Raw genomic sequence first — 13,043 nt, forward strand, 5'->3', positions numbered from 1 at the left:
CTGTACACTGAGGTCTGAGGCACATTTTCATGGACACAACAAATTATTATGAATATGAATTGACAAATTCTCTGAAAGTAAATAAAATAATATCTGAATCATAGATATTTATTCATATTATTCATCATTATTAATAATCAGTACATTAATACAAGAGCCTCTTGTTCAATCTCCTTGAAATATTTGGAAGAAAAACTTAACAGTGCTATAGAGAAGTTGAGAAGCCTGCTGTTTACAGTTTATTTGATTCTTTTTAAGCAAAAAATATTATTAGATATTAATAGCACATGTATAATTATTTTTCTTCTACTAATTGTTCTTGGCATATACTGCGAAGTCCTTAATGTATACTGGAAGACCTAACTCTAAATTCTCTGTTTCTAGATAAAGAATATATTCAATGTTTTAAAAAATAAAGACTTATTAATGTCATTTTTGTTATGTCCAATTGATATTATCAATATCAGTGTTCCATCATTTATCATCATTAGAAGGACCTAATTGGGAATTGTTTGATCCACTTTTTAAAATTGGTCATTGGGTGTGCATAATCTTGGGAAAAACTAAATATACTTTGAAACTCCTTTTGTAAGGTGTTCTCATCAGTAGAACCTCCTTTTATCTTTTCAAAGAGTTTTCATTGCTGTAGAAAATTCAGAGGATGAATGTAAATAGTTGTGATACTCAAATAGAGGAAATGAAAATCAATTAAAAATCATGTGAAAATGTTTGTTAAAGTCTCTGAAGCCACTTTATTATGATACTTTAAGCAAACAAATTTACTCAGAGGAGAGTTTTAAACATAGAGGATAAAATCTTCAAGGCATAACCTTCTATCTCTTACTTTTCCTCATTTTACTCTTTCTTTGTAAATATAAGCCTATTTATTCTTTCCTGTTTGTGTTGGTCATGTGCCTTTGCCTTTTCCCCTGCTGAGATGTCATCCTTTGCCCCGGAATCCTCATTGACCATGCTATCTAAGACCTACTCTTACCTTAACACTTCAAGGGCTACCTCAGGCTATAACTTCTTTAGATTTTCTCTAAGTTGTCTTAGCCCAAATAGTCTTCCCCATATGCTCACTGTTTACTACCCCACCTTGCACTTCACATATATAGTTTCTTCTAGCTGTTTCCATTGCATAGTAAACATCTCCATCATTCATAATGTTGCATTTTAACTGTTCACTTGTTATACTGCACAACACTATTGGGGAAATAAGGATAATTATATTGCTGGAATCTAGTAGATATTTTTTTTAAATATAGTGAAATGTAATGAATGAATGCATAAATGAACATGTTAATTGATACATTATATTCCCAGATAGATAATCAGCATTGTAAGGACAAGAATTTTGAGTCTTATACGTCCTTATAATCCCAGTTATCTAGTACAGGATTTGAATATTATAGGAAGCACTTAATAATTTTTACAATTAATAAATTTAAATATTTGTATGAATACTAAGTAGACATTTTATGATTGTCATTTGGGGAAGGTAGTAACTAGCAATGACTTTCACTGCTTATGAGATCACCCTTTCACATACAATATGATTTACTAGAATCCTGTAGTTCATCTTTAGGTGAACCGTGGTGAAATCAAATTGTACTTTATTTGCTAAATATTTTGCCAGTTTTAATTGTTTATAATATTTCTGATTTTGACTTATGCAGTTAAAATACATTTATGATTCTTTTGTAGTCCAATATGTAAAGAATATTATTGGGACTTATCTATATACTGTGTTAAATGAAGATAACATGGAATCAGACATATATATATATACACATGAAGATAACATGGAATCAGACATATATATATACATGTACATATATATATACATATATGTACATGTATATATATGTATATATGTAATTTAGCTAGAATTGGTAACAGAATGAGATATGTGTATTAACTCTTTCTAGTATATTGGTAAGTAGTATTAAAAACAACTAATTTTTTTATTGGGCTCTTTAAGAAAAACTATTAGAATAATCTTTTTATGCTAAGCATTCTTCCAGGAAAAACACTGTAGCTGTTCCAGGTTCTGTTCCAGAAAAAATACATTGTTGTGTACTCTTAAAGGAGTGAAATTCTGAGCTCAACTCTGTTCACATAGTTGGGGCAGATAATACTCTGACAAGATTACCAAGTCACACACTTTTCACTGTTCACTTTTTTAGCTATAATCAGCCTGTGGTTGGAAATGGAATCAAAGCCCAGTCTGGAAATCCTGAAGTCAAAGTCAAAGGAACGGACCCCGTGATAAATCAGATAATTGATAAACTGAAGCACGTTATCCAGGTAAGTGCGGATCCTTGTCCACGGGCATACGCGATATTAAATAATAAGTGGTTGCTTTCCATTTTATGTGATAAATTTGTTAATCATATCTGATAACCCTACCTAAAATTGGGTGTTGTAATAACTTTGAATATAGGGTTTTGGAAATATTTGGTTGAGTGATTTTCGTATAAAGTCAATGTGCAGCTGTGTTTTAATGGGCGGGCAGTCTATATCTGTGACAAGGAGCCGTAGCCTCAGTATTTCAATAAATGATGAGAATCTCAAGATGAGCTTTATCTCAAATAAAAAGCTTTAGACATTAGAATTACTCATTATTAAAGAAAACACATCACAGAGCATGGAATATACCAAATTCACCTTCCAGGTAAGACTTTAAACTTGTCATAAATGAATAATATGCATTTCTTGTCATTTTTTTCTGTCTTCTTTTACATGTTATCTTATAATTACTTAATGATTGTTTATGAGATACTTCTGTTTTATCTTTAATAATAATATTTAATTAAGTTAGTCTATACTGCTGTTTTTAATACATGGCATGTGAGGCATGAAGATATCAAAAGAATATTTTATTGAAGTATACTATTAATTAGAAACGAATATGTTAAATGTTGTAAAGACCACGTCCATTTTGAATCTATTAGGGTTTGGGGTAAGAAGGACTATTTTTTTTTAGTTATTGGTCTTTATATAACAATTTGTACATGCATGTATTTTCAGTTTTTCTAAGCAAAACTTTATATACAGAGTTGATACTTATTTCTAGTATTATATGTCAGAAACTATACTTAAACATAATACAGAATATTTTAATATTAAAGTATTCTAGAGTCATTGATATGCTTTTCATAACTGTTCTGTCAAACTTAAATTCATATGTGGCCAATTCTTAGAATTCCATTTTTATGAAAGTTTCTGTATCTTGAATAAAGTTTGTGTAAGCAGGGCATGGGGGTCTGTGTCCAATACCATAGATTTCTCCACTCTATGTGACAATAATAATGGCTACTTTGCTTATATTATGACTGGTACCTTAAGAAAATGGAGCTCTCTTTTGTTGGCAGAATCAGAAATAAGTTCCACTGAGAAAATGGTGCCACAACTACTAGTAAGTTAAACCTCACAGCCTCTAGTGAATTAAATCAATTCCCTCAGAGAGCAACCTACAAAGTGAAGTGAGGAGGTGCTTTACACTGCCATTGAGACAAGTTCTGAGACATTTCTTGGAACTTAATAGTTTTGAGATTGGGTCTGGAGCTGAAGTGACAGTGAAGGAGGAATGTGAATGAATATTTAGAACTGGACTAGAGCCCGAGACAGATGGCTGAGGTGAGCATGGAGAAAGCCTGGGGAACTTTCCTTTCCCATAAGAAAAATAGGACTTCTAGGTGAAACTAATCTCTTCTTATGAGAACCTAATGAGAAGTTAGGAAAATTTAGTATGTTACATTAATTCTTGAGTTCTCAATAAACAATTGATGAGGAAATTAACATTCAAGCAAACCAGATAAGTATAATTATATGTTGATGTATATGTGTCATTGTTGCAGTCCCCAGGAAAGGGACTCTGGGACAGAGATTTGTACGTAGGAGGTTTATGGCATATTACCTTTGCAATCACTAAGGGACTGGAGGAAGTAGGACTACACACAGGAAATAATTGAACTATACCGTAGCTGTAACAGAAGCCTCATTTGAACCCAGTAGGAACTCTGGAGCTGGGAGGGCCCTTTTAGGTTGTCCTAAATTAAGACAAGAAGATGGGTCTTTATTCTCTTCACATTGACCAGTTGTTGGATAAGGGCCACAGGAGTGGAGATGGAGGTATGTTAACTCAGCTCTGAGTCATCAGTAGCCAACAGTATTACCTGTAGATAGAGGAAGGAATGCCTTGGTCTAGGTGGCCCCCCAAAGCATCATGCACTATAATTTGGTGTTTCGATCTAGGTTATTTGAAAATGCACAATTGATCATAAAATTGAAAGCATTTAATATAATCAGTTCCTCTCACTGAGACACAGCAAAATTGTAGCAGTCTCCAAAGTGAGGTAAGCATTCCCCAGGGAATACACAAGCTGATCCACTGAAGGGCAGGAAAGAAAAATAGAACTTTGCTGCATATATATCTGTTCTATCTCATTATGTCAGTTTTGTTGTTGTTGTTATTGTAGTAAGGTATATAAAATAAGTAACAGTGCAATGGCATAGCCATATAGTTTAGAAATACATAAATATATAGCAAGTGGGGGTGTGTTCAAAGTGTTTTTATGGAATATATGCATGATGAAAACAGAAAATTCTCTTATAGCTAATGAGCATGGAGCCTCTGTGTAGGAAAGAGTGCACAGATATTAGAAAACATGTTCACAAAGAAATAAGAAGATGCCCAAAATATAGAGTTTATAAAAAACTCTTATGAGAAAGGTTCGCTGATATGTTGCCCATTTAGCTTAACATTTCTCACTTCTTGTTTCATTGGTTTCAAAGCTATCTCCTTTTTGAGGTGGCAGAGGGAAATAATTCCACTGTTTATTTAGGTCGTATGTTAGAGTCCCATTCTCTTATCTTTATATTAGTGTGCAGATCTCCAATTATTCATGCTTAAATTTCATTCTAAGGTTACAAGAGAATATCAAATAAAACACTCCTTTTGAGGTATAGCTTTTTAAGGTCCACTAGGATGATATGACTGAAATATAGGATTTTATAGAAGATAGCAGAAAGTCATATTTTGCACAGGTGTCACTAAAATATTTGCCTTTAATGTCTTAGAACATGTTCTTTTCTAAGCCACCTCTCCTAAAGATGAAGAGAAATTTTTGGTTTTACTAGACTTTCTGACTGCTGATAATATGTGTATGCCCTGGCAGGGGTAGCTCTTGTAATGTCAATATCAAGGGGCAGTTAAAAGGACCCACTACAGTGTCACGTCTAAAATGGTACAGACAATTGTCTTCTATAAGTGAGAATGTATTAATTGGGTGTAAGTGTGCCACAAGGGAGGAAGCAGAAGTGGGACCATATTTCAGAATCTAATCTGTAGATTTAGATGATCACTTATTTGTGTTTGGGTAAAAATTTTATTTTATTTTATTTTATTTTTATTTTATCTTATTTTATTGCAATGGATATTAAGTGCATTTGTTAAAAATGTACTATGAAAATTCCATTTCTCATCATAGGCATAGGCAACTGTTCCTCTTGTCCTTTATTTCCATATGTAAGTATATAGATATAAGCCAGCCATGTTTATTAGCAAAAATTGGCTCCATGCATTAGCCCTAAAATACTTTTCTTGTTGGCCTGTTATTGAATTACACCTCATTTTCTATCCCATAACCTTTTCAATTAGAGCCACCAAACAAGTGGATAGATATTTCACTGTGAAAATGCCACTTTTAAAATGTCTTAATAATTAATTTATTCAAAATAGTCAACCAATTCTTATCGAGTTCCTATGATGGGTCTGCTTCTACACAAGGCCCTAAGGTTAAATAGGTGAACAAAGCAGACACACCTTGCTCTCATGGATTTACAATCTAAGAAAACATAAATAAATACAATAAATGCAGCTGACAAATAAAAAGTTAACAAAGCTGATAAGGTAGGGAAAGTTACTTAAGAAGAGTAAGGAAAGGAAGAAAAGAATCATAGGGAAATCTGGGAGAACTGTGTTTCAGGCAGAGAAAATAATAAATTCAAAGGACCTGCAAAAGGAATAGGTTTGCTGTATTCATAGAACAAACAAAGCCAGATGGCTGGAACAGAATGAATGAAGGGGAAGAGAAAAACATAAACTGAAAGAAGTGGAGTCTGGTAGGCTCTGGTAATGAGTTTAGATTTTATCTTATTTGGAGTAGGAAACCATTTAAAGACTAGGCAGATTATGATACAATTTAATTAATATTTTATAAAGATAATTTTGGCTTCACTATAGAAAATTAACCTTGAAGAGTGAGAATATAAGAAGAAAGTTACATAGGCAGAAGATCATGGTAACTGGAGCTAGAGTAAGAAGAATATGAGAAGGAAGTAGATTTAGATAAATATGGGAAGTGGAATTATCAGGAGTTGGTGATGGATTGAAAATTGAGGTGAGAAAGAGAACAAGGATGATAACTAGGTTTTGTGGGATGATGGTGTCAGTAAGTAATAATAGGAATCCTGGAACTGAAGCAGGTCTTGGATTTGCTCTTTGGGATTGATTGGAACTTGTGGTTCTGTTAAATTTCATATGCTAATTAGGTACCCAAAGGAACATCCAGAATTCATTGGCAATTAAAGAGCTGAAAGTATATATGGGGGGTATCATCATATAGATAGTATTAAAGTCATAAGACTGTATGAGGTTGCCAACTTCTTGTTAGAGAATAAATTCACATCAAAACTATTAGAGGAAATATAAAATGGCAGAATCATATGAGAAATGCATATTGTAAAAATCTATGAATGGAGAAAACATTTGTTGAATGTAGGTGGTACACCCAAGATGCTTACAGAATTCATTTAGGACTGACAAGATATTTAGTAATATTAACTTACTGAAGAATTAATAATATTCATTATAAGAAATTTAATTTTATTATTTTATAAAATTTTACAAAGAGAAAGAGTGAAAAAATATACCACTTACAAAAACAACAAACAAGCCTTAGAAAATAAACCTTCTAGGCTTTTTCTTTACTGAAGTAGTCATGAAAATAGGTCAATATTTTAACTTTTTTGTAAAACAAATTTGGAGTCATAGAATATATTTGGTTTTATGTTCCAAAGTACTCACCTAACAACATATAACAAATTTATTTTCATAGCATTAAATATTCTGCAATATGGTTGTCAGTGCCTGCCCATTATTCTATCATGTAGAAGGACTATAAATTTATTTAATCCAACCACATAAAGTTGGATATTTACATTGTTATTGATTTTTTATGATAATAAAGGCAGCTAATAGGAATATCCTTAGACATAAATCATTTTTCACATTTTTTCCTTGTGATACATTTCTAGGTGTTATAACCAAGAATCTGATCATTAATAATTTTAAGTATTTTTAAAAATATTGCTAAATTTTTCTTCAGGAAAATGATAGGAATTTATACATGAAGCAAGCTTTATATGTCAACTTCCCCTGCGTGTTGAGGGTGTGGGTGAGAACTCAGCAGTGACCACACATTAGTGGTCAGGAACATCATGAAGTGTAGAGATCAAAATTGCAGTTCTTTGGAAGAAATGTTAGCCTGAGCTAGGTGTCACCTGGGGGTACTTGAAGGTTGGCCGAAAAAAAATTTTAATTTGAAAATAGTTTATAAAAAATTTCAAAGCTTCCTAGAGAAAGGTCATAGCATAAGCAACTTTAATTTTACTTCATTGTTTAGAACAAGACCTTATTTATGTCCTATCAAGAAAAAAAAATTGCTGAGATCTGATAGCTCGGTTCTCAGGGAAGATCTCAGGCACTTCAGAATCTCCACTCTGCCTCTGAAGGTCCTTCTGAATTGGGAACAGGAACCTTGGAGGAAAGAAGTGAGTCAGGCATGGCCCTCTTCCACCTGTGATTCTGACACCTTTCTCTGGACCTGCCATTGTACAGACCCTCAGTGGTTCTCTCCAGCAGTTTATGTTCCAAACCCCTGCTTGAGGTAGATAATGAAAATTACCTGTGATAAATGTGCTATATCCAATAGCCAGTGAGGAATTTTCTAAAGGAATAACATGAACTTTCTTAGGTATTTGCATCAGACTGAATTGCCCTTTGATCTTAGATTGGAAAGAAGAGTTGTTACTCTTAGTTTATCTGACCAAGGGAATGTAGGAATATTTTTATTTAGATATTCTGTCCTACCAAACTTATTTTGAAACTTCTTGTTCATATTAGCTAAGTTTGTTTAGGGCAAAGTGGTCAGCCAGAAAGTCACAGTTATGTAGCAATTTATCTTTACATATTAACATCTATAATTTTTCAAAAAAAATGTTATCGGCAGTTAAATTCTAACCTCAGAGCAATTGTGAATGATAGTGACACACTGCTTAGAAATTACCTACTTTCAATATGTAACAAAAAGTAATATCAGCAATTTTCTATTATTCTTTTATTGCAAAACTCATAAGCATTAAAATGTTGTTAAAAGTAGTAGATTTAAGTAAGTTTATTACTTTAAACCTAACAATCCAGTACATATAAGAATATTGTTAATTTCTATTAAATATTCATTTTTATGGAGAGTAAAACTTCTTTAAAAATATGGTTTTATGCTTAAAATTAATTTGATTTTTAAATGTGAGTAAAATCAATAATCATAAGCATTTACTTAAAACCACACATATGTAGATATTTTACAATATATCTTTTAATAATCACAACCTACTGGATTCAAGCAGAAATGATAGACTTTCTTATGCAGGAAAAGGCTGCGGTAAATTGCCTCTTTTCTTTTTCCTCAGTCTGTACCTCGGCTACCAATATAATAAATTGTAGCTTTAGAGCTAAGATAGACTGAGATGAGGTTCTAATTTAAATCTCAATAAATGATTGTAAGGTGAATGTTTATAAATACAAAAAAAAGACAATATTTAAAAAAGATATTAGTATCTAAAAGCTTCTGAATTCTGAAAACTGATCAAGCTTTTTAAATTAAACCACTTACCGTAACACACATTTTAGAAACTTTTTCCTTTTGTTAGTAGCTTGTAACAATGATGCAGAACTAGTCAATCATAATTAATCAGTCAATTGCTAATTGTGATCTATTTGACCATGGGGCAGCTGCTGATTCTGTGAAATTCCTTCACTTCTCTTAACTCCTTTTCTGGCTCAGGAATTCTCCACAGCACCCTGACTCCTTGCCCCTCATCTCCATTATACAACACTGTCCTCAGGCTTACAGTATTAATATTCCAGAAAGACAAGCACTTCTTGATTTTGTATTGGCAATGCAGCAGTGATCAAAACACATTTAGTTACCTTTTGGTTCTGAAGAAAGTGTTTGAAATGCACTCAATAACATTGAATGGTCATCTAATTTTGCAATTAGTTTGTCTGAGTAAATTCAATGGAAGGTTGCTTTCTGGAGTGTGTGGTATAATGCCCTGACCTCACTATTGGCCATTTCATTAAAAAAAAAAAAATTAATTGTCAGCATAAAACCAACCATTTCAATTAGTGTACAATCAGCTGGAAATTAATGTTTAAAAACTCATTTTGAAAGTAATGAGATCTGGGTTGGTCAATGATAATTTCTTTTTTATTATTTAAAGAGTATGTAATTATTTAATGTTAGAGAAACGCTTATCTGCAAGGGCTTTTTTTTTTTTTTTTGTAAAACATGCTGAAAGAACATTGAACACCAGAACTTTTATACTTTTTATTTTGGTGATTAGGACAAACCGTAGCCATTTATAGTCTAAAACCTTTAATGTTTCTGTATAAAAAACAATGAGAAATATGGTTTATATCACAAAATGAGATTCCAAATTATAGCCTGCTCCCACTAAATTCAGACTTAGTTTTAAAAATTGAAATTGTTGGGATTTAAGTTATTTCAGTAATTATGAAATAAAAAAGATAAATGTACAGCATTATATTATAAACAACTGGAATAAGTGAGAAAAATAATACTTTTGACAATGAGCAGACATATAACTATCCATTCATGACTTCAAAGAACTAAAAAAAAAAATTCTGTTTAGTTTCAACAAAATACATTTACCAAAATATGGTAATGTGCTAAAAGAGCATGACTTTTTATTTCACTCAAGGCATATGGCTGAATTCCAGTTGTTGTGGGTGGTAGCTGAATGTCTATAGTCACTTTACTTAACATCTTTAAGCCTCAAAATAATTTTGATATATAATCAAAAAGACAATAATAGTGTTCTAAGGTGTGGGGAACTGTAACCCTCAAAAATCACTGGTAGAATGTAAAATTGTGCACCTATTTTTCAAAATAGGTAGTGCCTCAAAGGTTAAACACAGAGTTATCATATGATCCAGAAATTCCACTCCTGTGTATACCCAAGTGAAAAGAAAATGTGTCCACACAAAAACTTGTACATGAATGTTGATAGCAGCATTATTCATAATATCCTAAAAGTAGAAATAACTCTAATGTTTATCAGCTGATGAATGGATAAATAAAATGTGATATATCTATACAATGAAGTATTGTTCAGCGGTAAAAAGGATTAAAGTAGTGATGATGCTACAACATAGAAGAAACTTGAAAACATTATTCTAAGTAAAAGAAAGCAGTTACAAAGAATCGCATATTTTATGACTCGATTTATGTGATAAATAGTAATAAATGTATTTTACCATTTTATTTGGGCATAATTTTTCATTTGTATGTAGAATGTTACCTAATATTGGCAATAACTCTCATTGGTATATGAAGGCTTATCTTATCTGACCTCGGATGGTCTTGCTAATATCATACATATAAGATAATTATTTCTTGATATCTGAATGTCTGTAAAGTATTATCAGTTTTAGTCTCTTTTATTTCCTGATGCCCTGTTCATTCCCCAACACACTGCTGTCTGAATACTGCCTCCATCATTCCACTGAAATGCTCTTGGGAAGCTCACTGATTATCTTTTTCTGTTTATATTCCAGTATCCTATTATCGGTTTTTTATCTCCCTTGAATATTTAATGGCACTTATCTATGTTGTGGACCCCCTTTTCTTTGCTCTCACTCTCTTAATTTCTCCTTGACCTTCTGATAACTCTTATCCCAGGATCTGCACTCCTTTCTTTAATTTCTTTACATTCTGTGTTCATTTGGGTTTTTACTTTTTTTGCTCTTCTCATTCTCTGCATCTCCCTCTTTCATGGTTTCATGATAGCTACATATTTATCTTAATCCCAGATATTTCCCCCTAGTCTTGAATACTTCAGTCTACCTACTGGGCAAGAACCATGAAATTTCAACATCAACATGACTGGAAGTGAACTCTATCCTAATTCTTACCCTTTCCCCTAACTTGCTCCCTCTTCTGCTCTTCCTAGTTGCCTAAACCTATACTTTGGATGCCATCCTTAATAACCCTTTTCCTTATATCTCCTTATTACCTTAGCCTTTTGATTTTATCTCTTAAATATTTTAACCTCTGTTTCTGTTTATTCCATGGCAGTTGTTCTTGTTGACACCAACACCAATTCCTACCTAGATTAGAAAAATAATTTTATCCCAGTTCTACAATCACTGGTCCAGAAAATATCCTGAGACAGTTATAAATAGTTGCCATCTCCATTTTCTCTCTCACACTCATCGCATAACACATTGCTTTCTGGTTTCTGTATTCACAACCCCAATGAAGTGACCTTGTAAAAGTCACTAATTATCTCTGGTGGCAGAATCCAATAGATAATTATCAGTCTATTGGTAGACTGATCATGTCAATAACAATTTAAAGCCATTCAATAAAACATTATGCTATTGAGATAAAATTCATGCTCTTGGATTTTATGGTTAAATGTGGAAATTTGGCCATATGTGCATTTCTTCTCTTTTCTAAAATTCCTATAAAATGTCAATAAGTGAATATAAATGCATTAAAATGAAATGGAAGAGTCTGATACATTAAAAAACATTCAGAGTAGATAAAGGAGTGGAAATTGACACAGCACAAATTGCAATCCAAATATCTACAGAGGTTTACTTATAAGAAATGAGGCAGTTCATCTGACAATACCTGGGATACAAGGAAGTACTAAATAGCATGGAAGACAGAAGTGGAGAACAAAACTAAATACATGCATATTGTTTAATTCCCCAAGTCAGCACTGCACCCCAAATAATTAATCTCATTTTCTCCCTTGCAATCTGGAGATGCATTTTCTGGACAACAATAACAAAAACAAAAATGTACTAGGAAGGTTCCTGTCTCATAGCTCCAGCCAGAATAGAGATAAAAATTAATCATTGGGCAGGAAATGGAAGAACTAAGTGAAAAGTCACATATTGACCTGTCTTTTCCAAATGCTGACATGCACATACCCACTTCCCATGTATGATGATACTTCTTTCAAGAAACTGATCAATTCTAGAGAAAATAATTTCATATAATGATTGGACCTCCACTCATTAAGAAGTAGTTCATCACCTAGTTGAAATCCTCTATTATACCTTACTCACATATACAACTGCTTAATATCAGTGGATAGTCAATGATTATTATACATTTAGAGAAAATATGAAAATTTTAAATGAAAAAGCAAAAAAAAAACGCATATAAAACATAAATGAAAAAATATAGACAAAAGACAGTATAGAAATAAATACCTAAAAGCTGTATGCATCTCCTCCAAAAAATGACAGAATGGATTGCATTTTTTAAACAATAATATATTGCTTCCAAAGGATCAATAAAATAAAAAGAGCTTCATAAAAATTAAAAAATATAAAAATTAGAAACTCAGTAGAAGTGTTTTGAATAGAAAGTGAAAGAAATATTCAAAAAATAAAAAGAGAAGAATTAAGAATAAAATGATGAGATATGAGAATTTCATTCCAGGAGATCCAAGTAAATAAGAATTTCAGAGAAAAGAACCAAACTAGTAGAGAGAAGGAGTTTATCAAATAAATATCAGTTTTTTTCAGAAATAAAATGGGAAGTGGGTATCTGCATGTCAGCATCTGGAAAACAGGGTTGTAACTCCATATTGAGCCTACCAAATAACCATCAAAATGAATGAAGATACACACACAGAACAATAATTATGAAATA

The 13,043-nt window shown here is 32.2% G+C and overlaps 1 protein-coding gene across 2 annotated transcripts in view; it reads left to right on the forward strand.

Annotated features, from left to right (window-relative positions):
* GPC5 (glypican 5) overlaps positions 1–13,043 on the forward strand; it is a 1,186,964-nt gene that overhangs the window by 391,846 nt on the left and 782,075 nt on the right. For both annotated transcript variants that reach the window (XM_011355487.1, XM_023528006.1), the window contains exon 6: positions 2,190–2,310. In XM_011355487.1, the coding sequence (XP_011353789.1) occupies positions 2,190–2,310 (121 nt within the window). The remainder of the gene's footprint in view (positions 1–2,189; positions 2,311–13,043) is intronic.

This window comes from Pteropus vampyrus, unplaced genomic scaffold (assembly GCF_000151845.1).
Source record: "Pteropus vampyrus isolate Shadow unplaced genomic scaffold, Pvam_2.0 Scaffold21, whole genome shotgun sequence".
NCBI classification, from domain to species: domain Eukaryota; kingdom Metazoa; phylum Chordata; class Mammalia; order Chiroptera; family Pteropodidae; genus Pteropus; species Pteropus vampyrus.